Here is a 20092-nt window from a genome sequence, read left to right as displayed (position 1 = left end):
TCCATTAGTTATTTAAAGTAATTTAAGATACCACGAAAATAAAACTATTTTTATATTTCAATAACAATGAATAAGAAAAAGAAATAAAAATCAGTGAGCATCTTATTTCCATTTGATCTAATCTATTTATAATTTAATAAGAATAATTTAAAAGGGGGAAACCGTTTCTACAAATTTTTCAACCAATAAGAATTCAGCTTAATTCAACAATGAGTTAAACGATAGGTCAAAAATATTAAGTCGAACATTTTGATGAAATTAAATATTCCCTAAATACATTTTATCAATAATAAAAATTTTTCCTTATAAATATTATATTGACTTTTTTAATTTCAATTTATATACTATTAATACTTTTACAGTATCGTATATGATTAGAGTTGGTTATATGCGTTATGGGTACTTCCGGTAAACATCAGCCAACTTCCGATAGTGAAGCGAAGCTCGATCTCAGTCTTGGCGACAACACCTTGGGTTACTTTGAGTATTCTAGGCGGTTAATTTCCCGCCATTACTTGCTTCTTTTCACGAAATAGTTCTTTGATCATAAAGAAGCAATATGACGGACAACCGTAAGTAAAAGAGTTTAATTAACAATAATAATATTATTTAATGTTCACGTAACTATATCGATTTTATTAAAAAGATAACAATTACGGGAACGAATGTTCCACATTTTAATAAAGCTCGGTGACGCTCAATCGAAAAAACTTCAGTATTATAAACGCATCTAATTGCATCGTTATTATTAACCTTTCATTTATATTTTTACATACAACGTTATAAACAATAAATTATTTATCTAAAATAATTTTTATTTCGTTTCTACTTTTTCGAGATATAATTACGTTATATACATTTTTAGAATCACATCGTTGAAAATTATAAGTGGTATATGTACCGATCGATATATATATATATATATAAGTAGCATTGTGTATGAATGTAAATCCAGTCCATTTGTTTGATCATTTTCTTCATTCCATATAAAATACATTTATATGTATTTTATATATATATATATATATATAAAGTAGCATTGTGTATGAATGTAAATCCAGTCCATTTGTTTGATCATTTTCTTCATTCCTTTTTTATCTATCAATACGCAATAATCGAAAGATCTTGTATTTCTATATTTGTATTCGCATTCTATTACCATAACCATAGGTGTGTTTTAATGTATCATACTAAAAATATATTATCAATTATATACTTAAGTATTCAAAATGATGGATCCATGATTAAAGTCAAAGTAGGTATTATATTTATTTAATTATTTGTCCAAAGTATTTAAGTTGAAAACTATTAAAATATATTCATCATTGGAATTACATATATATTGATAATGATAAATTATTTTCATTTATAGAGTATTCAAGTTACCAACAACAGGGGTACAATCAATACAGTCAACCCCCTCCGACAACAGGACAGGATACATCTTATCCGCCACCTTCTACGGGTGGTGGTAATTATAATCAATATAGTCAACCACCTCCAAACACTGGAGGCAGTTATGGAAGCTATGGGAGTGTTTATACCGGAAGTAGTCAAGATTATAATCAATCACCAGGTCAAGGTGGTTATGGACAAAATAGCTACAGTGGTGGGAGTAATTCTGGAAATAGCGGTAGTGGCAGTTACGGGGGAGGAAGTTATGGTCATGGAGGAAGTAGCAACAATAGCAGCAGCGGTGGATACAGTCGCAGCAATTCTGGTGGAGGATATGGCGGAGGTAATATATTGTAATTGATATGGAGAAAACGAGGGGGGGGGGCAAATATTTTTGATTTTGTTTTTATAATTAAAATAATATTTAACATTGTTAATAGGTCAAGGTGGTGGTGGTGGAGGTAGATATGGCGATCGTGGAGGATATGGTGACCGCTCTGGTGGAGGATACAAGTAAGTATATTTCACATTTTTCTATACTACACAAAAAAAAAAAAAAAAAAAAAAAAAAAGCGAAAAGAACTATAATGCCAACAGCATATCTAAGGCTATACATACAATATTAATCGATCAAGAGGTAAATCTGTTTATTAAGGTATGGAATCACATTCTTATGAAAGTTATGAAAAGTATTGAAAACTCTTCTTGTGTCTTTGCAAATGGTCTCATGCCCATTGGGCGTTAATATGTTTGAAGTATGCCTACAGGTTTAACACAGGTATTAACTGGTAATAAAGGTAAAAACAGGTTGTATATGACAAATGACGTAAAATGAATGCTATGTATGTATTACATAGTGGTTCTGCATTATTGATAAAGAGACATAAATATGATGCGTACATACATATGTATGTAGATGTTTGGTATATGTATATTTTATGCATATACATATATGTAGAAGTTATTAATTTATGATGTCAAGCGGTAGATACTGCCACTGTGGCCACTGTTAGGAACTTGCAGCTACTTAAGGTAGTCTAAACTGACAGTTATGGGTTGTTTAGAGTCTGTTATAAGAAGACTGTATCTATCTAAGTCTGCTGGCTGGCGGTTTAATAAATCATGGATAATAAATTTAAGACAAAAACAGGGGTTTTTGACATTATTTTAATGAAATATGCTTTGACTTTATACATTATTATAAATGTTTAAGTAATGTACAAATGACCTTTTTTTTTTCGAAGTATTTATTGTTTATTTAAAAAAAAAAAAAAGAAGTAACAACTTTTATTGTTCACTTTCTACGGGCATTGCAAAGTTTCTATATATTTTATTTCCATATTTCTATTTCTGAATATTTTCATTTAATAATGAAAATGAAAAAATATATAGTTTAAATTGAACAAAGAATATATATATATACATATATAAATAGATATATATATATATATATATATCTGGGAAGTAGATCATTCAAATATTATTTAGCGGAGCCATTACATACATTACAAAAACATTTTAATCTATTTTTACTAACATTATGATAAAGATTTCTCTATGTATGACATGACTGACGAACGTGACATTACATACAGTATTAGCTTTAAATAATATGGTGACTACAGACATTTAGACAGTAGGTACATCAAGAAGAAAGATGGCGAGCAGCATTTGATTCGCCATGCATCGATTGATCAATCAGTCTGTCCATGAGTCGACTCATTGGTATATCTGCTTCTGTGTTTTAGCAGTGGCGGTGGCCGTGGTGGTTATAACAAAGGTAAATGCACCAGACTGTCTGTACTAGTCTGGTGCTATTCACGCTTTCACTCTAATATTTACAATCTAAATACTCGGTTACTTATATGAAAGGGCTGCTCTGCAACATTGTTAGGATGATATATCTCTGTGATATTATCTTTATATATATGTATATATATAGAAAGATTATATACAAGATATTTAAATATTTGGTAATTATGAGAAATAGAGAGAGAAAAAAAAAATTGTGACACTCCTATGGTAACACAATGTTATATTATTAATCACCAATTGCTTTTTGTTGCTTAAATTAATAAATAAATGAAGATAATAAATATTTCAGATAAATTGTAATAACGTAATTAAATCATCATTTTGATAAAAAAAAAAAAAAAATAAAATATATTTATATAATGATGAAATTAATTAGCATTAAATATAAAATTATAGATTTATTCTTATTGTATGATAAGTTTTATACTCATTTCATATATTGTAATTCCTTTGAAAATTTCTTAATAAGAAATAATGTAAAGTAGATTTTTTATTTCATAAAATTATTTATTTCTAAAGAAACCTTAATACAGGAAGTATAGACAAATAATTTATCAAGTATTTTATTAAAAAGCATACTTGCATATATAAATTTTTGAATTTAATTAAAGTAGATACAAAATGGCAACTGGTGAAATTTATTTCAATAATGATAACATCAATCAGTTTTTTTTCCCCAAAAGGATGTTGCAGAACAGGTTGTTGAAGGGTGAAAAATAATACTGCAGCCCTTTTGTATGTTAAGCTGCAACCTTGTGTTACTTACATACTATTATATACAACTGATAAGGGTATTAGGGTCAGAGAGTATTAGTATAATTATTTGGTATGAAGGATGGATCTGTGGAAACGAGAAAGTATTCTCATATCTACAAACTTATGTGCTGAAGAGGTTAAAGAAAAATAATGTCACTCGACAAAACAAAGTTGGATATAAAAGAATGAAAAATCGCAATACAGGAACTTGCGCTTTATTGTAAGCAGAGTAAAGAATATTTTGTAAGGTGCATGAAGTGTTCACAGAAGCATAACTCCCTTAGGGGTAATATTTCTGTGATAATTTTATTACAAAAAAAAAAAATTGTTTATACTTAAGATGTATATGTGTATTTTTTTTTCTTTTTTTTCTTCTTTTTTTTCTTATTATTATTATTGTTGTTATTATTATTATTATTATTATTATTGTTATTATTATTATTATTATTATTATTATTATTATTATTATTACAAGTAACATATACAATAACTCTTTAGAAGCTATTAAAAAGAGATTTTCATCCTTTTTATATATATCTATATATATATATATATATAGAGATATATTATACCTCTATGTGTAAAAGGGATTGCGTCTAACTTGTCACAACAGCACATTAAGTTAAAAATATTATCTAAGATTTTGAAATCAAAATTAAATCAAATATTATCAAATAATATGTAGTGATACTTTACAGGTTTAATTAAACGGATGGCAATGCTGCTTGATATTATTGATAGAGAGAAAAGAGATAAATATTTATACAACTATTCTTTATGTAGTAATTTATAGAGATACACAGACGTAACCAATATAACATAGGAAAATTTAAGGAACAATTTCAAAATCCCATATTTACGCGCATTAAAAAATATATAGTGTCCATTATTTGAGATATAAGGAAATGCATGCTGAAAAGTGATTTAAGGAAATTTCTATTATTAGAAAATTATTTGTGGGTATTAAAACGTAGCATGTAACAATTGAATCAATCAGATTGAACAAAGAAATAATTGTTATTGATAGAAGTGACTTCATTTATAACAATAACTAATTGAATTTAACAATTCCTGTCTTGTGGTTTGTTAAAGAAAAAAAAAAAAAAAAAGAAAAAAAAGAAAAAAAAAACGAAAGAAACAGCAAGAACGAACTTCTATCTTTTTTGGATAGATACAACACTTTTCATACATTATTAGATTAGAATTGAGTAGACTTAGGGCCAGTAGAGTCGAAAATATTACCTTTTACACTTAAGAATATTTGTCTATGCAAATCTTAACTCTTTTTACGTTCCAGGAGGCTACGGTGACCGTAACAGTTGTGGCGATGGAATGGTCGTACAAGAAGACACCATTTTCGTATCTGGTATGGATCCATCTATTTCAGAAGAAGAGATTTGTGAACATTTTGGAGCGATTGGACTCATCAAGGTGAATTACATCAAACGACATAAGAATAAAATTGAATTTATATAATATACATGATCATTTCAATTTTATAAAAATCTTCTTCTTTTTTTTTTTTTTTTTTTTTTAGCATGATAAACGCACTGGAAAACCAAAAGTGTGGATGTATAAAGATAAAAACACCGGAAAATCTAAGGGAGAGGCAACGGTAACCTATGACGATCAGAATGCTGCGCTCTCAGCAATAAGATGGTTCGATGGGAAAGATTTCAAAGGTTGTAAGATTAAAGTACAAATAGCACAACATAAAAGTAGTTGGCAAGGTAATCGCAGTGGTGGAGGCCGTGGAAGTGGTGGTAGAGGAAGAGGAGGTGGTGGATTTGGTGGACGTGGAGGAGGTGGTGATAGAGATGATCATCATCGTGGGGGTGGTGATGATCGTCGTGATGGAGGAGGACGAGGTGGTGATTGGAGGTAAATTATTAAGTATAATAATTTTTATATAATTAAAAGATTATATTGAACGCAAATTATATTTCCATAATTCGTCATTATCTCTTTTTTTCCTTCGTTAGATGCCCAAATCCAGATTGTGGTAATACAAATTTTGCTTGGCGGGATCATTGTAATCTTTGTAAAAGTTCTAAACCAGAAGGAGCAGGTAGCGGAGGAGGTGGCGGTGGTGGTGGCGGCGGTGGCGGTGGTGGAAGAGGAGGCGGTGGTCGCGGTGGTGGTGATCGTGGTGGTCGTGGTGGTTTCAGAAGTGATAGAGGCGGTGGACGTGGAGGAGATAGAGGAGGAAGAGGTGGTGGTTTTCGCGGTGGTGACAGAGGTAGAGGAGGTGGAAGAGGTGGACCAATGAGAGGAGTAGGAGGGTAAGAAGTTTTCTCTTAATTTTTATATCATTATCTTACAAAAGCAAAAGATATCTTTTAATACAAGAAAATATATGTTTATTTTATTTCAGACGCGGAGACAGAGATAGAGACCGTCAACGTCCTTATTAAATATCTCCCGTATTCGCATAAAAATTCGAAATATCATATGACAAATGTCTATGCATATACATATTTTCTACATACTCATCTCGAGTTGTATATGTTATATTTCTTAATGAAAGAATCATGTGTTATTATACTCCATCATTACCATTCAGTTTTTCTCACACAGTTTTTATATTCACAAAACAAGAGGATGAGGCTATGTACGTTTTACATTCATGCAAATAATAACCTTCCATGTAAAGTTAACTTTTAATAAATAAGACATTAGTCTAGTAAATATAAAAAAAAAAAAAAAAATAAATAAATTACAAAGAAATGTGTAAAAAATACTTTGTTTACCTTATTATTAATTTAGATATCTATATATGTGTGTGTGTGAATATTTCATATCGCAGAAGTAAACTTTCAATAATGAAGCCAAAAAATAAAAACTCGGAAAATTTGTTTATTGAAAGTTAAAAATATACAATAAATTTATATGCATGTACATATCTTGTATAAATCTAACACAGAAATCGTAATTCATAGAAGGAAGTGACAATATTGACGACCCAAATAATTACATTGTACCATACCGGCGGATATAACGTTTTATAAGTACTTTAAAGTAGTAAACGAGCACTAATCATTTAACTTGCTCTTCGTAGTAAATATAACTTTGTATTATTGTTTTTTTTTTTTTATTTATTTATTTTTTATTTTTTATTTTTTTTTATTTTTTTTTTTTATGAACTATATAGAGATATACGTGTATTGGATATGTGTGTGTGTGTGTGTGTTGTGTATGTCGTGTGTCGTGTACGTACGTGTTCATTTATCATAGATCTCATACTAATGAATATTTTCTTCTCCTATCCTGAAATTATCATAATATATGAAGATCAAGAGAGAAAGAGTATATACGTTCTATCTTTAGAATTCTAACTTTCTACGGTGTGGAAAAAGAAAGTTATATAAATGGTGCTGCAGTTAGAGCTTTAGTAGGACACAGAACCCACATACACGTGTTAAGGAATTTTTGATTATGATCCTTATATATTTATTTTGATAAAGGTGGTCCTCTTAAATTTTAATCAAAGTGATTATTATAAACGTTGAATAAAAAAGATAATATATTTGAATAAAAATAAAGAAAGATATATTTTTATATGTGTATGTATATATATATATGTATATACATGTATATATATATATATATATATATCTCTTGATTCTTTTATCTCTGGAAAAAAATTAGTAATTTATCCAACAGTATAAAATCTATGGTATCTCTATGTATGGATTAGATGAAGACCTCTAGGATTATGGATTTACTTGGATGCTGTGATATTTTTGCAGTTCTTGTAAACGCCATTTTAATCCTTACGTTTACGCTGTTCCCTCGAAATTTCCTATGAACAGAATCGATTGGAATAATTGAAAACTATCTGTTATATTCCTTTTTTTTTTTTTTTTTTTTTTTTTACCTAATTACGTTAATAATTTATAGTTTTCTTACCTTTTGCGTAAGAATCACGAGCAAATGGCGGAATACGCCAATAAAGTCCATGAAAAGATCCAAAGAATGCACGATGAAATCTTTGTTACCCATATGATGTTTTGCAATGATCAATTGTGTGTCATAAATGATAAAACCACACATTAAGAAAAATCCAGCATAGAGATGGGCTTGGTAAATATACTGGGAGTGTAAGAAGAGATTTATGAAGGAGAAAAATAACATGATATTTAGCATGCTGAATATGATACCACCAAGATATAACCAACGACCTCGTTCAGCCAAAAGTGCAGAAATACTGAACGACACAAAGAGAACAGTTGTGCCTGTCAAAATATAATATAACATAATCAGATTTACTTAGACATATTATTATAAAGGACATAATTATCTATATATTTTCATGATTATTATTTACTGACCTACTAATGCTGTTACTACAATGGAAGGATCAATATTGATCACAATCTCAAGCAATGGACCAAGTCCTAATCCAGATAAAAATGCAAATCCTAAGAGATAGCCAAGACGTAATTTTTGATTTTTTCCATTGTCTGGCGTAGACATCAAAGCAAAAAATATTCCAAGTGTACCAAAGGTGGTAAGTAAGTTAGCCTGTAAGAGCTGTGTGTACATGTGTACATAAGCTCCTACGGCAGCTGATACCGTTGACAAGGATAAACAACCATAAACATTTTTTAAATGCTTTCTAACTGGTTCATCCCTGTAAACAAATGATGATAACATATAAAAAATTTCATCATTAAATAATGTGAAATGCGAACAAAAGCTATAACAGAATGTTTATTTTTCTATATGTATATATATATATATAAAAAAAAAAAAACATTACACATTAAGATTTAAAGTCAATAAGACGATTATTTTTAACGTACTAGCGATACTGAAAGTAGAATATAGATAATGTAAGAAGATAAAGATAAGAATGCTATAAACATTACGTTACAGTAAATAATTTCAAATGCGTAGAATGTAAAAACGTTAAAATTAGCTTTGAAAACAAAAATAAGGGGAAAAAAAGAATAAATAAATGAAAAAAAAAAAAGGAGAGAAAGAGAGAGAGACAGAAGGAAAGTAAAAAAAAAAAAAAATACTTCTTACATCATCGAAATATACAATAAAGGAAACAATTAACCATTTTGTAATAAAGTTATTGTAAGGGCGTAAAGGTGAAAAGAAACGAACGTGCTTTTTAAGATGACCATTATGTCCCCCCCATTAATAATACTTACAATCTGCTATTGAAGGAATTTACGAATGTATTGAATGTCGCCGCCATAATTTCGCTGAACAGTTTTTTACAAGTCACTCTCTCTTTGATACAATTCACTGATTTACTGACGTCCTCGTAATTTTATCAGAATCGAGAATGATCATGAATCGTCTAAGTAGTTCTTTTTGGGGACACGTCAGTGATATTTCTGTGCGTAAATTTCGTTGTCGCTTCTCATTGGCGGTTGAAATTCCATGAAGTGTTACATGTCATTAAATAAAGACGGAGAACGAATTGATCGTACGAGAGTGACGAAGATAGTAGTAAGGAAATCTTCGACTCGATCGTACCGACATCTCTTGGTAAAATAAATAAACTAAATATCTCTTTGAAAAAATTTTCTTATCGGTATGATATTTAATATGCAAATTCGTTCGTTGTTATTATTTTCTTACTCGATAATTTTTTTTATAAATATCTTCGATTAAATTTGACGTTGATCTCGAAATAACATTGATAATAATTCTTTTTTTTTTTTGTTTCTTTTTTCTTCTTTTTTTTCTTTTCTTTTTTTTTCTTTTTTTTTTTTTTTTGTCCAAACAATTGTCTTCGAAAATTCAATTCAAACGATGAATTTCGATCGTGCACGTTGAGAAAGTGCCAGAAGGGATTATAGGATTGGCGAGAAATCATGAAGGAAATATTGTCAGCGCAAAATATTTCAGGTTATAATAATACTTTTGTCGGTAACAATGGAGAAACGAGTGTTAACAGTATGACGAATGATAATAATACTAGAAGATATGCCGTTTTAAGTACAGAATGGATTTCTGCCATTGGTGAAGAATTGGGAATGCATCCCTTGTCAGATTCTGTACTACGTAGACTAGCAGAGGATGCTTCATATAGATTAAGAGAAATTTTACATGTATGGATATAAATATATTTATGATTTATATTTGAATATTATAAAAATATAATATCATCGAATCTCTTATTATATTTTTGTGATTTTATTACTCATAATTTATTTTTATTTTAGAAATGTATTACAAGACTGAAGCACAGTAGACGAAAGTGTTTAACATCCAATGATGTAAATGCAGTACTTACAAATTTGTGCGATGTAGATCCAATTTTAGGGGCACCGGATACAATGCCGGAATATCACTCGGAGGCCAAAGTATTTGTTCCTAATGAACGCATTATTAATTTGATAGACAAGGTCAATGAAGCTGTTAATTTGTCCCAAGATAATGTACCTTTCATTCAAGGTAATATTTTATTAATACACGTGCAATGCAAGTGTTCCTTAAATTTATACATTATATTATTTCATTTTCTTTTATGTATATTATTATTAATATTTCTTTTTCTTTTTTCTTTCTTTCTTTTTATATAGAAATGGAAGTTTGTGATGTGAAATTAACCGAAGCTCGTTACAATTATGCAAAACGTGCATTAAAGACTTTATTTAATGGTTCCCAGAAGACTTTTCAGGTATATGATATTATTTTTTATGTTAACAAATATAATACAAACTTTAACTTTTATGATACCATAGGTATTGGTCAATGATTGTGCTACCAATCCATATTTAGGCGGAGAAGGTGTTATAGATAGATTAATGTCTATAGCTAGATCCATGGTAATATCTAATAATGCACAATATACAAGAGTTTCAACACGTACTTGTCAACTTATAATTGCTATTGCAAGTAATAGCGAAGCTGTTTATCCATATTATTTAACATCGGTATTAATTTTTATAATTTATACAAACTATAATATACATTAAAATGAACATGCATATATGTTTTATTAATTTTTATAATCAATTGAATATTTCAGGTTGATAAATTAACTGAATTGTTATTAGAATTACTACTTGGACAGAGTTTTATAAATCTTAATTTAGAAGCTCTTTTTAAGGAATGTGCCCTGAAATTGATGCTTCGTTGGCCATCTGTTGCTGATAAGTAAATATTAATATATATATATATATATATATATATATGTGTGTGTGTGTGTGTGTGTATATTAATTATTAAAATAAAATAAAGATATCGTGAATAATAAAGAAAATATTAATTATAGATATATTCCTACATTGGAGGAAATACTTCTTAAAGAAGAAGAAGAGAATACGGATGTAAATAAGAAAAGAATGACAGCCATGGAATTATTAGCAAGCGTACAACCATTACTTTTTTTTCAATCTGATAAAGACTCACCACTTTTTATAGATAACATTTTAAAATCCGCACCTTCGGGTTCTGTTATTTGGCAACGTATGGCTGTAAGTATAAATTGATAATACTTTTATATATAATTGATATATATATATATATATATATATATTATATTTTCATTATAGTTGGCAGTTTGTGCATTATTAAAATCAGACGCTCATCGTTTGGATCTTTCGAGTATAATAGAACATTATGGAGATTCGTTATTGCCATATTTACCAGTTAAATGTAATAACGATACAAGTGAATATAGAAAATCTCCAACTCTTCCAATTATTTTGAAAAGTAAAATAAAATATGCTAAAGTTAGACCAGTAAATAGTAAAATATTATGGGACAGACAATCAGCATTTCCAGATTCTACATTAAAAGGACCTAGAAAAGAGATAAGGTAAAAAAAAAAAAAAAAAAAAAAAAAGAAAAAAAAAAAAAGAATTTAATAACTTAATTTAATATTATATTTTAGATTTGCATTCGCGGGTGGTCGACCAGTTCCACCGAATAATCTTAGGCGTGTTAGTTTAAGAGCTAATTATCAAATTTTAAGAAGCGAACATCAAGCTACTCTTGCGTTGGTCGCATCTCGTAGGCTTCTTGTATTAAGAAATACTAAGAAAAAAGTTTTTCATATTTACAACCTTGCACATATTTGTCTGTAAATTTCTTTTTTTTTTTTTTTTACGAAATATTGTATACGTATATATTTATTAATTAACAATTTAGAATCAGCAAAAATCTCGTTTTATGATCTTAATTTCATATTTACAAGTGCTGTGATTACAAGCTTTTTTTCTTAAATCTGTTCATCACCTTAAGCTCGAGAAACATTTGTTACTTCACCGCTGCAGGGTATGAACAAAATTATGAACTATAAACGTTTTAAAATGAAACGATTTTTTAGATACGTCTAATATGCCTTTGTTTTATGATAAAAATATAAGGAATAATAAATATAATTGATATATATATATATATATATATATATATATATGATATCATATATATATATATATATATGATAATTATTATATAAGAAATTATCTTTGAATTTAATTATACCTTAATCTGTCTATGCCTGTAGAAGTATTATTGACAATGTAAAGTATTAATAATTTAATGTTTAATTAGAATTAAATTGAAAGTACATTGAAATTTGAAAATACATGGAAATATGCAGCCATTCGCCCGGTAATACTTGCGTTGGATGATTTACAATTAGATTATAATATTTAGCAAGTATTATCGACCCAAGTCACACCACGTGGAGGTTGCTGCATCTGGTGACCCACGGGCTGATGTTGATTCTACTTTAAAATTATATATTCTGCGATACCAATCTGCAATATCTTTTCACTTAGGAAGTTTTAAGATTCTTAATTAAAAGGAAAGATGTGTGAGACTCCGCTTACGAATAGCTCCTTATCGTTTGATACCATAAGCTTCAGACATAATGGATTATTAAACAGGATTGTTCCAAATTTCAAACAATAAAAACGTAATCCTCGGTAGTACTTTTAATTATGTTCGTTTAACTAACTAATGTGTTAAAATAACGATGACTCTAAAATCTGCATTCACGAAGTAATATTAATTGAATGATTTTTAAGTAAATAAAACGAAATCCACAAATAGGATCTTAATTTATATTGAAATTATTTTAAGTTTCTAAAACTTAATGATCTTTTGTAATGTTTAAAATGAATATATTATTGTTTAATATATTAATTTATTGTAACAACCTATGTACATTAAAGATTGCTTAAGTAATTGTAAAATTATATCAAAAGTATTACATCTGTTCTTATTCTTTGTATAAACCATTATGAATGGTTTTGAGTAATTTCTTTCTTTATCTTTGATCTTTCCTAGATATTAGATATATATTTATATATATATATAAATTAAACTTTTGTCAAGTAATAGAAAATAATCTGTTTTTACAATATTAAAAGATTGCTTTAATAAATTTAAGGACATAGAGGAATGTTATTTTTTGCTAGAATAAATTTGTATAATATATTTTATTGCAATACATTGAAAAATTATGGTATATAAACAATTCTTTTGCATAAAAACAATCTTATGAAATGCATTAGAATATAATTATAGAAGATAGATATAAAACATTTCAGTTATAGGAACAGAAATATTTTCAAAGAATCTCTCTAATGTCATTCGGAACATTCTTCGCCCATTTCTTGAAGAAATCTCTTAGAATCGATTATAATTTTTTCCAGGCGCTCTTTTGTAGCCGATGTCTGTCTTTGCTTTAATTTGGATTTAGCGGATGCTATGGCCGCACGATAACCAGTTACATTAGAGAATATTTTTATATGTTTATCACCAGAGACCAAAACGTATTCTCCCAATGCATCAAAAGCGACACAGGTTATAGGATCTATGGTGTAAAGAATACAAATATATTAAAAATTTAATAGGGAATAATATTTAATAAGATTTATTAGTATGTACTTACTAGAAAAAATATCTTTGATAGTATTATCCAATGAACCAGTAATGTTGTTATAAAAGCTAAGAGATGAACCATGGGTTATTACTAATACTTCCCCATTAGGTGAAACTGCAATATTAGCTGGCGTTGTAACATCCCATAAACCAGTCATAAGTACATGAGGATCTTCTCCCTTTTCAAATTCAACTGAAATATTAAGAAATTAATATTATATATAATATGAATGATATTTGATTGTAATCAAGTAATTAAATGAATTACTTTTGGTGTCGTAGAAACGATAAGTTCCATCCTTGGATAATGTGGCCATACGACTTGTATCAGCATTATAATTAAAGTCATAAACACCAGAGGAATGTCCAGTAAGATCGAAGGCCTTAGAAACCTGTTTAAAATCTCCTGTTTTATTAAATACTACTTCCCATACGTTCACGTCAGGTGTAAAACCTGTAATATAATTGGAATTAACAAAAAAAAAAAAAAACAAAAAAAAAAAAAGAAAGAAAGAAGAAGAAGAAAAGGACGAATCCACATTTTATGTAAGACTTATAAGAATTAAAAGTATCAACAAACCTGACGTTGTTACAAAACGTCCACATGGTGATATACGTGCTCTGTGAGTGGATCCTAATTTTAGTTCTATAGTTGCAAGTGGTTGACCTTTTAAATCCCATATAATTAAATCATTGTCTTCGCTACAACTGATCATATAACGCCCTGTACATGCAATATCCAAACCAACAGGATTTCCAATATGTTTCTAAAAAAAAAAAGAGCAAAAAAAAAATGTACAATTGTATATATAAATTATTTAATGTTAAATGTAATAATACATATAATTATACCTGTGGAAATTCAAGAACTTTTGTTGCCGATGCTATAAAACCATCCATTTTCTTAATAACTTTATAAACCTCTATAATATTTTGTACAGATTTATGTACAATAAATGCTTTTCCATCGGGAGACCATCTTATCATTATAGCATAATCATATTCTAAGTTAATGCGAAGAGACTTCCGAGCTTTAGATGCAAGATTTTTAGTACACCATATGAACACAGCATCTGAAAGTGAACAAAGTTGATAAAATGATAAAGATTTAAAATTATTAAAATCATATATAATTGTATTAAAATATTTTTGTTCAAATAAATTATATATTTATTAATTAATAAAAAAAAATACGTAGGTAGGAAGAGATAAAAAAAAAAAAAACAAATAAAATATATAGACACACACATATATATATACATTTTTTTTTTATAGAAAATTTCTTTATTTAGCGAAGAACGATTGCGAGTATACAATGATAATCTATGAACTAAAATAATTATACATGATTTTATAATGTTGACTTTTGTATCTCATGCTAAGTTACATATTACTTATTTTAAAGGGGGACACGATGCATACTTGTAGAATTGTTAACAATATTGATTAGTACATATACAAATCATTATTGTCATTTAGATCTTTTATTAGGTGGTGGCATAAGATCTGAATCATCTTCTAAAAATCTATGTTTATTAATATATTCTAAAAGATATTCTGTTGTAATTGGTCTTTTAATACTTTCAAGGACGGCATTCGCAGTATTTATTGAATTAGGAAATGATTTATCTTTTCTTACACGCATAAATACCCATTGGCCATTTTCTACTTTACATTCAATAATAGCATTATTCAAATCTTTAATTTGCTTAGTAACTTTCATTTGATCATATGGTAGATCTGAACCACCTACGAACAGTTGACCAATTTTACGGGGAAGAATTCCTACTCCTGTTTCTGTAACAATTTTTAATCTGAAATCTACCGAATTCAATGAAATAGGTTTCCATTTTAAAACTTCAGGAGATAATCCTGGACAATATGATTCTTTAGAAGGTTGAAATATTAATCCATCGGGCTCGTGGCTTAGATTTTTGGCAAATTTTTCACTAAGTAAATTAGCAGCTTGCGTGACATCCCAAAAGTGTTTCAAACGGATTGAAAACGGCTCTTGTTCTTTACGTATTCTTCCTTCCTTCAAGGCTCTATGTCTACTTTGTATTACTTTTCGTTCAATAATTTCATATCGATCAGGATGAAAAGGTAATTTAGTAACATCTTTTCCATCGTACATAACTATATCGTATGCTAAATATCTAGCATACTCTTTACCGTATACTTTATCAATTACCATTTCCTAAAGGAACAAAAAAAAAAAAAAAAAAAAAAAAAGAAAAAAAAAGAAAAAAAAAAGAAGAAAAATAATACAATTAAAATTAACATTTAAACAACATACAACTATAAGGAATACAATATGAATTATATAATGAATTATATAATAAGTCTTACACCATCCAATAGAGTATCTCCAAGACATTTGGATAGATCTTTTGGATGAGGGAAAGTTAAACCTTCTGCTTGAAAAACACTGTTATCTCTATCTATGAAGTATATTTCTCGATCAGCTTGTATCAGCATCATATATCTAAGGAAAGACAATAATTATTACGTTTTGAAATCTGAAGTTTCTCATTTATATTGATAATACATTATTTGCTAACCTGGTTCCATCGGCTTTCCATGATACCCTGTATGGTTTTTCATGCAATAATCTAATATTTTTTAAATCCATTGAAACGGGTTGAGAGCCTGGGAATCCTGTTGATGTCCAAGAACAGATTTCCTGAACACGTCTTTGTATGCCAATTAATTTCTTTTGTTCCACAATAGGTGTTACTCCAGATACACCAGCCATAAATACTGGATTTATTTTATAATATTCTTTCCTTCTCCTTTTGGGTTCCTGTTCATAGGTATGATTTTCTGTACTAGATCCTTCATTTGTATCTTCTTCTACATTAGAGTCATCATATTCAAGATACCATGCTGGTCTTGGTGGTGGATCAGGAGTATCATCCTCATCGTCATATCTTTTATATAATTCTTTGATATAATCAATTTTGTAAATACCAGGTGGTCTAACTGCAGCAAATTCTGCTAAAGCAGCATCAACACTGGTACCGTCTATTTCCACTAAATAACTAATTATTAAGAAACCTGTTCTGTTGAAGCCATGAGTACAATGAACACCAATAACTTCTAATGGATTATGCGTTATGAACTTTTTGCAAACTTGAACGAAAAAACGCGTTTGCTCGTCCGATGGAGTTTCTCCATGACCTCTGCATTGTAATTTTAAATATTTACAACCTTGTGCTTCCAAATCCTTTTTGTCGTAGAATCTTGTTGTATTGGTTAAATCAATCCATAAACCAAGTTTCACTTTTTGACTCCTCAGAGAAGCGAAAAGCATTTCTATCGTAAATCGACATTCTTCTGGTACTTGACTGTTATATGCCGACGATAATGGCGTCTTAAATGCTAAGAATTTATTTTGTATCAATTTTATAGCTTTTCTTGGACAATGAAGCCATCGTGATGGAATAGACGCTTTATTATTTCCATTCCAACCTGACATGTTAATTGTTAAAATTTCGCCTTGTCGTATATAAAATCTTTATAACAATAATAATGTATCCTGTAAATAACAGGTGAGAAATGAGTCACATCAAAGATATTGTTTAACTCATTAAACAATTTTGTTAGAAAGAAATATCGACGAACCTCCGATGTCAGGAACATAACCTTCTTTTTATATTCACTTTTTAACGTTTCTAATTCGTCGATGAAGACAACACACAAATGTTCATTTAGAATGCACTATTGATGAGAAAACTCACGTAATATATATGAATAAACTTTTCAAATGTTACTTTTCAAAGTAAATAACACATATAATTTACGTAGGATAAATTCGAACAGCTGTCTGTTCGACGATTAAGTCAACGATTCGGTTAAACTCGGCTAACGTCGGTAAACGACGACGCCGACTTTGGACAATTTTCAATATCGTTCGATTAATCGATTTTACATATCCATTGATTCTCGTTCTTAATTTATTTTTCCAAATATCAATATAGAAAGAAATTATTCCCAAGGGAATATTATCTCGAAATAGTTTCTTAAGGACAACTCGATTGTTTATACATAAATATATAAACGAACATCGAGAAAAATTCAGTTCTAACGTGTGGCGATCTATTTATAGGTTAGAAACGTATATATTATATTTATTCTCTAATCACAATGTTCTCAAAGAATATCATAGAAGATTTTCTTTTTTCTTTTTGATTTATTTTATTCTGCTGCATACACAGATTCTTATACGTTGTGTATATTAAATATAAATAATTGATGAATTTTAGAATTTTAATCTGTAAAAATAAAAATAATTTTGAACGATAAAATGATAGCCATGTTGAAAAGTATTACAGTTAAATAACATAGCCAATAAATAGAAATCTATAAATAGAAATTTATAAAATGGTATAATATATACATATTATATGGAAATTAATTATAAATATTTAAATAACACTTTCTATTTCTTCTTTTTTTGTTTTGTTTTTTGCAGTTTCATCACATTATCGATAAATTTAAGATCATGCGAGACGTACTACTGACGTGAAATAGATACGTACTTGCTTAATTCATTTCAAACAATAGAGAAGTTTTTTTTCGATTGTTAATCTTTCGATGGATCAAAAGATCAACGAGTATTTATTATATATATTATTTATTTAATTTATTTAAGATGATTTATATTAACGAAATATTAAATTTCGACGATTTATTTTTATTATTTAAGCCAACAAATGAAATCTTTAAACTCGAGTATTTCGTTAGAGGTTAGTTACGACATTAGCCACGATATAAATCAGTTTATACACGTAAATATATTTTATTTAGGTATAAAACGAGAATGAGAGAGAAGGAGAGAGGAGGGTGGAGAGAAAAGAAAACAAAAGATATTCTTTAAGGACAAGTAAGAATATTTTAACCTTGACTAGTCGCGTTGTATAAAAAAACGATTAAAATTGGTACTCACGATCGAATGATTATTTTTATTTTGCACGTTAGATTGAATTCAAAAACAATGTTATCTTTTTTATTTATTTATTTTTTATTTCTATAAAAATAACATTATAGAATTTAATCTCGTTGTTGAATAAGTTTTAATACTATGAAAAAAAAAAAAAAAAATGGTCGGATCTGTTACGCAAAATGGCGTACGAATGTCTATTGTATTCGTTGTTTATACATTTTTGTTCTCTTTTCGTTGTATAATTATAAAAAAATGAACGAAAATATAAAAAGAAAAGGAAAAAATAAAAAAAAAAAAGAGCAGTCGAAGTTTATATATATATATATATATATATATATATATATATATATGTATAATATGTAATGAATGAGAATGAAAATTTCTATCAAATGTTCAAAATAGTAAATTAAATAAGAATGATATATGAATAGTTGTTAAACCTTGACCTAGCCAATGCTGAGTGAGATTTGATCTTCCTAGAAAGCTATTATAACTTTCACGGAAATTAATTAACTCAATGTATATGTAAATATGTAAATATATATGTAAGTAGACATAATATATGGACGCAGACATAAGAACCGGTCAATGAACATAAATAGAAAAGTAATTTTGTATATTATTATCATTCTTAAACATTTATAACCGGAGAAAGCGTAAACCAGGGCACTATATATATATACTTAACATGTAAGTTATAGCATTAAATATATTAGTCATATTAATGTAATCTTTATAAATTAGTAAAGAATCATATTGATATATAAATATATATTAGATATTATATATACAGATATTACAATATATACTAATCATAATTATTAATATTATGAAGTACAGATTGTATTATATTTCCTCTTTCTCTAATATAATATTATAATAATATCTATATGACTTTAATAATTAACTTATAATAATATAACTATACTATACTTATAGTACAAAGTATAAAACTTTATATCCTTAAAAAAAAATATACAAAAATGAAAACAGAATAAAAGCGAATGAAGACAAAATGAAAAAGAAAATAGAAATATTAATGTACGATTTAATATTTAAAAATGTATTAGGCATTACAATTGAGTTAATATTTATTAATGAACATAATACTACTACATTCTTTTTGTGATGAATTGAAAATAGGTCACGAATATTTGTTAGTACATTTGCGTACCATTAGAAGACGACGGGCATTTAAATATTCTAAAGACGATACAACGTAACAATTTTATTTAGGATCTCAAACGATATCGATTGAGAAATCAAACGGAAACACGAACGTGGCTCGTAATTTGTTTAAGAATTACGACACGTTTGTCA

The 20092-nt window shown here is 28.2% G+C and overlaps 5 protein-coding genes across 8 annotated transcripts in view; 2 read left to right on the top strand and 3 right to left on the bottom strand.

Moving 5' to 3' along the window:
• The first annotated feature begins 413 nt into the window (after positions 1-413).
• On the top strand, positions 414-6704 carry LOC124431168 (RNA-binding protein cabeza-like). 3 transcript variants are annotated; one of them, XM_046978725.1, is made up of 8 exons: positions 414-572; positions 1373-1738; positions 1836-1908; positions 3147-3175; positions 5264-5397; positions 5504-5847; positions 5949-6248; positions 6341-6704. In XM_046978725.1, the coding sequence occupies exons 1-8, from the start codon at positions 560-562 to the stop codon at positions 6378-6380; spliced, it is 1299 nt and encodes a 432-aa protein (XP_046834681.1). In that variant the 5' UTR covers positions 414-559; the 3' UTR covers positions 6381-6704. The 3 variants fall into 3 exon arrangements, with proteins under 3 accessions (XP_046834681.1, XP_046834680.1, XP_046834682.1); XM_046978724.1 differs by having other exon boundaries at positions 3144-3175; XM_046978726.1 differs by lacking the exons at positions 414-572; positions 3147-3175 and having other exon boundaries at positions 1384-1738.
• Positions 6705-6802: 98 nt separating this feature from the next.
• Positions 6803-9350, bottom strand: LOC124431170 (probable Bax inhibitor 1). The gene is made up of 4 exons (XM_046978729.1): positions 9129-9350; positions 8298-8599; positions 7876-8201; positions 6803-7768 (listed from the first exon to the last, which is right to left on the bottom strand). The coding sequence occupies exons 1-4, from the start codon at positions 9173-9175 to the stop codon at positions 7733-7735; spliced, it is 711 nt and encodes a 236-aa protein (XP_046834685.1). The 5' UTR covers positions 9176-9350; the 3' UTR covers positions 6803-7732.
• Positions 9351-9529: 179 nt separating this feature from the next.
• Positions 9530-12076, top strand: LOC124431166. Its single transcript, XM_046978723.1, has 8 exons — positions 9530-10037; positions 10152-10383; positions 10512-10609; positions 10674-10865; positions 10961-11088; positions 11207-11408; positions 11487-11752; positions 11828-12076. The coding sequence occupies exons 1-8, from the start codon at positions 9801-9803 to the stop codon at positions 12018-12020; spliced, it is 1548 nt and encodes a 515-aa protein (XP_046834679.1). The 5' UTR covers positions 9530-9800; the 3' UTR covers positions 12021-12076.
• Positions 12077-12461: 385 nt separating this feature from the next.
• The window catches only part of LOC124431164 (transducin beta-like protein 2), a 47227-nt gene continuing 39596 nt past the window's right edge, over positions 12462-20092 (bottom strand). For both annotated transcript variants that reach the window (XM_046978720.1, XM_046978721.1), the window contains 5 exons: positions 14680-14900; positions 14408-14594; positions 14096-14281; positions 13838-14020; positions 12462-13759 (listed from right to left, as the gene is read on the bottom strand). In XM_046978720.1, the coding sequence (XP_046834676.1) occupies positions 13533-13759; positions 13838-14020; positions 14096-14281; positions 14408-14594; positions 14680-14900 (1004 nt within the window). In that variant the 3' untranslated portion in view covers positions 12462-13532. The remainder of the gene's footprint in view (positions 13760-13837; positions 14021-14095; positions 14282-14407; positions 14595-14679; positions 14901-20092) is intronic.
• Positions 15089-17593, bottom strand: LOC124431165 (mRNA-capping enzyme). Its single transcript, XM_046978722.1, has 4 exons — positions 17452-17593; positions 16389-17365; positions 16177-16312; positions 15089-16024 (listed from the first exon to the last, which is right to left on the bottom strand). The coding sequence occupies exons 2-4, from the start codon at positions 17303-17305 to the stop codon at positions 15299-15301; spliced, it is 1779 nt and encodes a 592-aa protein (XP_046834678.1). The 5' UTR covers positions 17306-17365; positions 17452-17593; the 3' UTR covers positions 15089-15298.

This window comes from Vespa crabro, chromosome 20 (assembly GCF_910589235.1).
Source record: "Vespa crabro chromosome 20, iyVesCrab1.2, whole genome shotgun sequence".
In the NCBI taxonomy this organism is placed as follows: domain Eukaryota; kingdom Metazoa; phylum Arthropoda; class Insecta; order Hymenoptera; family Vespidae; genus Vespa; species Vespa crabro.
Note: the sequence above shows the minus strand (reverse complement) of the source record. Positions and strands in the feature narration are given on the sequence as shown.

Excerpts from the sequence above, each read along its gene's own strand:
- LOC124431168 (XM_046978724.1), top strand. Across the intron at positions 3,176-5,263 it reads CCGTGGTGGTTATAACAAAG|GAGGCTACGGTGACCGTAAC; the intron begins GTAAATGCACCA and ends TTTACGTTCCAG. Across the intron at positions 6,249-6,340 it reads CCAATGAGAGGAGTAGGAGG|ACGCGGAGACAGAGATAGAG; the intron begins GTAAGAAGTTTT and ends ATTTTATTTCAG.
- LOC124431170 (XM_046978729.1), bottom strand. The coding sequence starts at position 9,175 with ATGGCGGCGACATTCAATACATTCGTAAATTCCTTCAATAGCAGATT. Across the intron at positions 8,202-8,297 it reads TGTAGTAACAGCATTAGTAG|GCACAACTGTTCTCTTTGTG; the intron begins GTCAGTAAATAA and ends ATATTTTGACAG. Across the intron at positions 7,769-7,875 it reads TCGTGATTCTTACGCAAAAG|GAAATTTCGAGGGAACAGCG; the intron begins GTAAGAAAACTA and ends TTCTGTTCATAG.
- LOC124431166 (XM_046978723.1), top strand. The coding sequence starts at position 9,801 with ATGAAGGAAATATTGTCAGCGCAAAATATTTCAGGTTATAATAATACT. Across the intron at positions 10,384-10,511 it reads TAATGTACCTTTCATTCAAG|AAATGGAAGTTTGTGATGTG; the intron begins GTAATATTTTAT and ends CTTTTTATATAG. Across the intron at positions 11,409-11,486 it reads TTATTTGGCAACGTATGGCT|TTGGCAGTTTGTGCATTATT; the intron begins GTAAGTATAAAT and ends TTTTCATTATAG.
- LOC124431165 (XM_046978722.1), bottom strand. The coding sequence starts at position 17,305 with ATGTCAGGTTGGAATGGAAATAATAAAGCGTCTATTCCATCACGATGG. Across the intron at positions 16,313-16,388 it reads TGGAAAGCCGATGGAACCAG|ATATATGATGCTGATACAAG; the intron begins GTTAGCAAATAA and ends GTCTTTCCTTAG. Across the intron at positions 16,025-16,176 it reads GAGATACTCTATTGGATGGT|GAAATGGTAATTGATAAAGT; the intron begins GTAAGACTTATT and ends TTGTTCCTTTAG.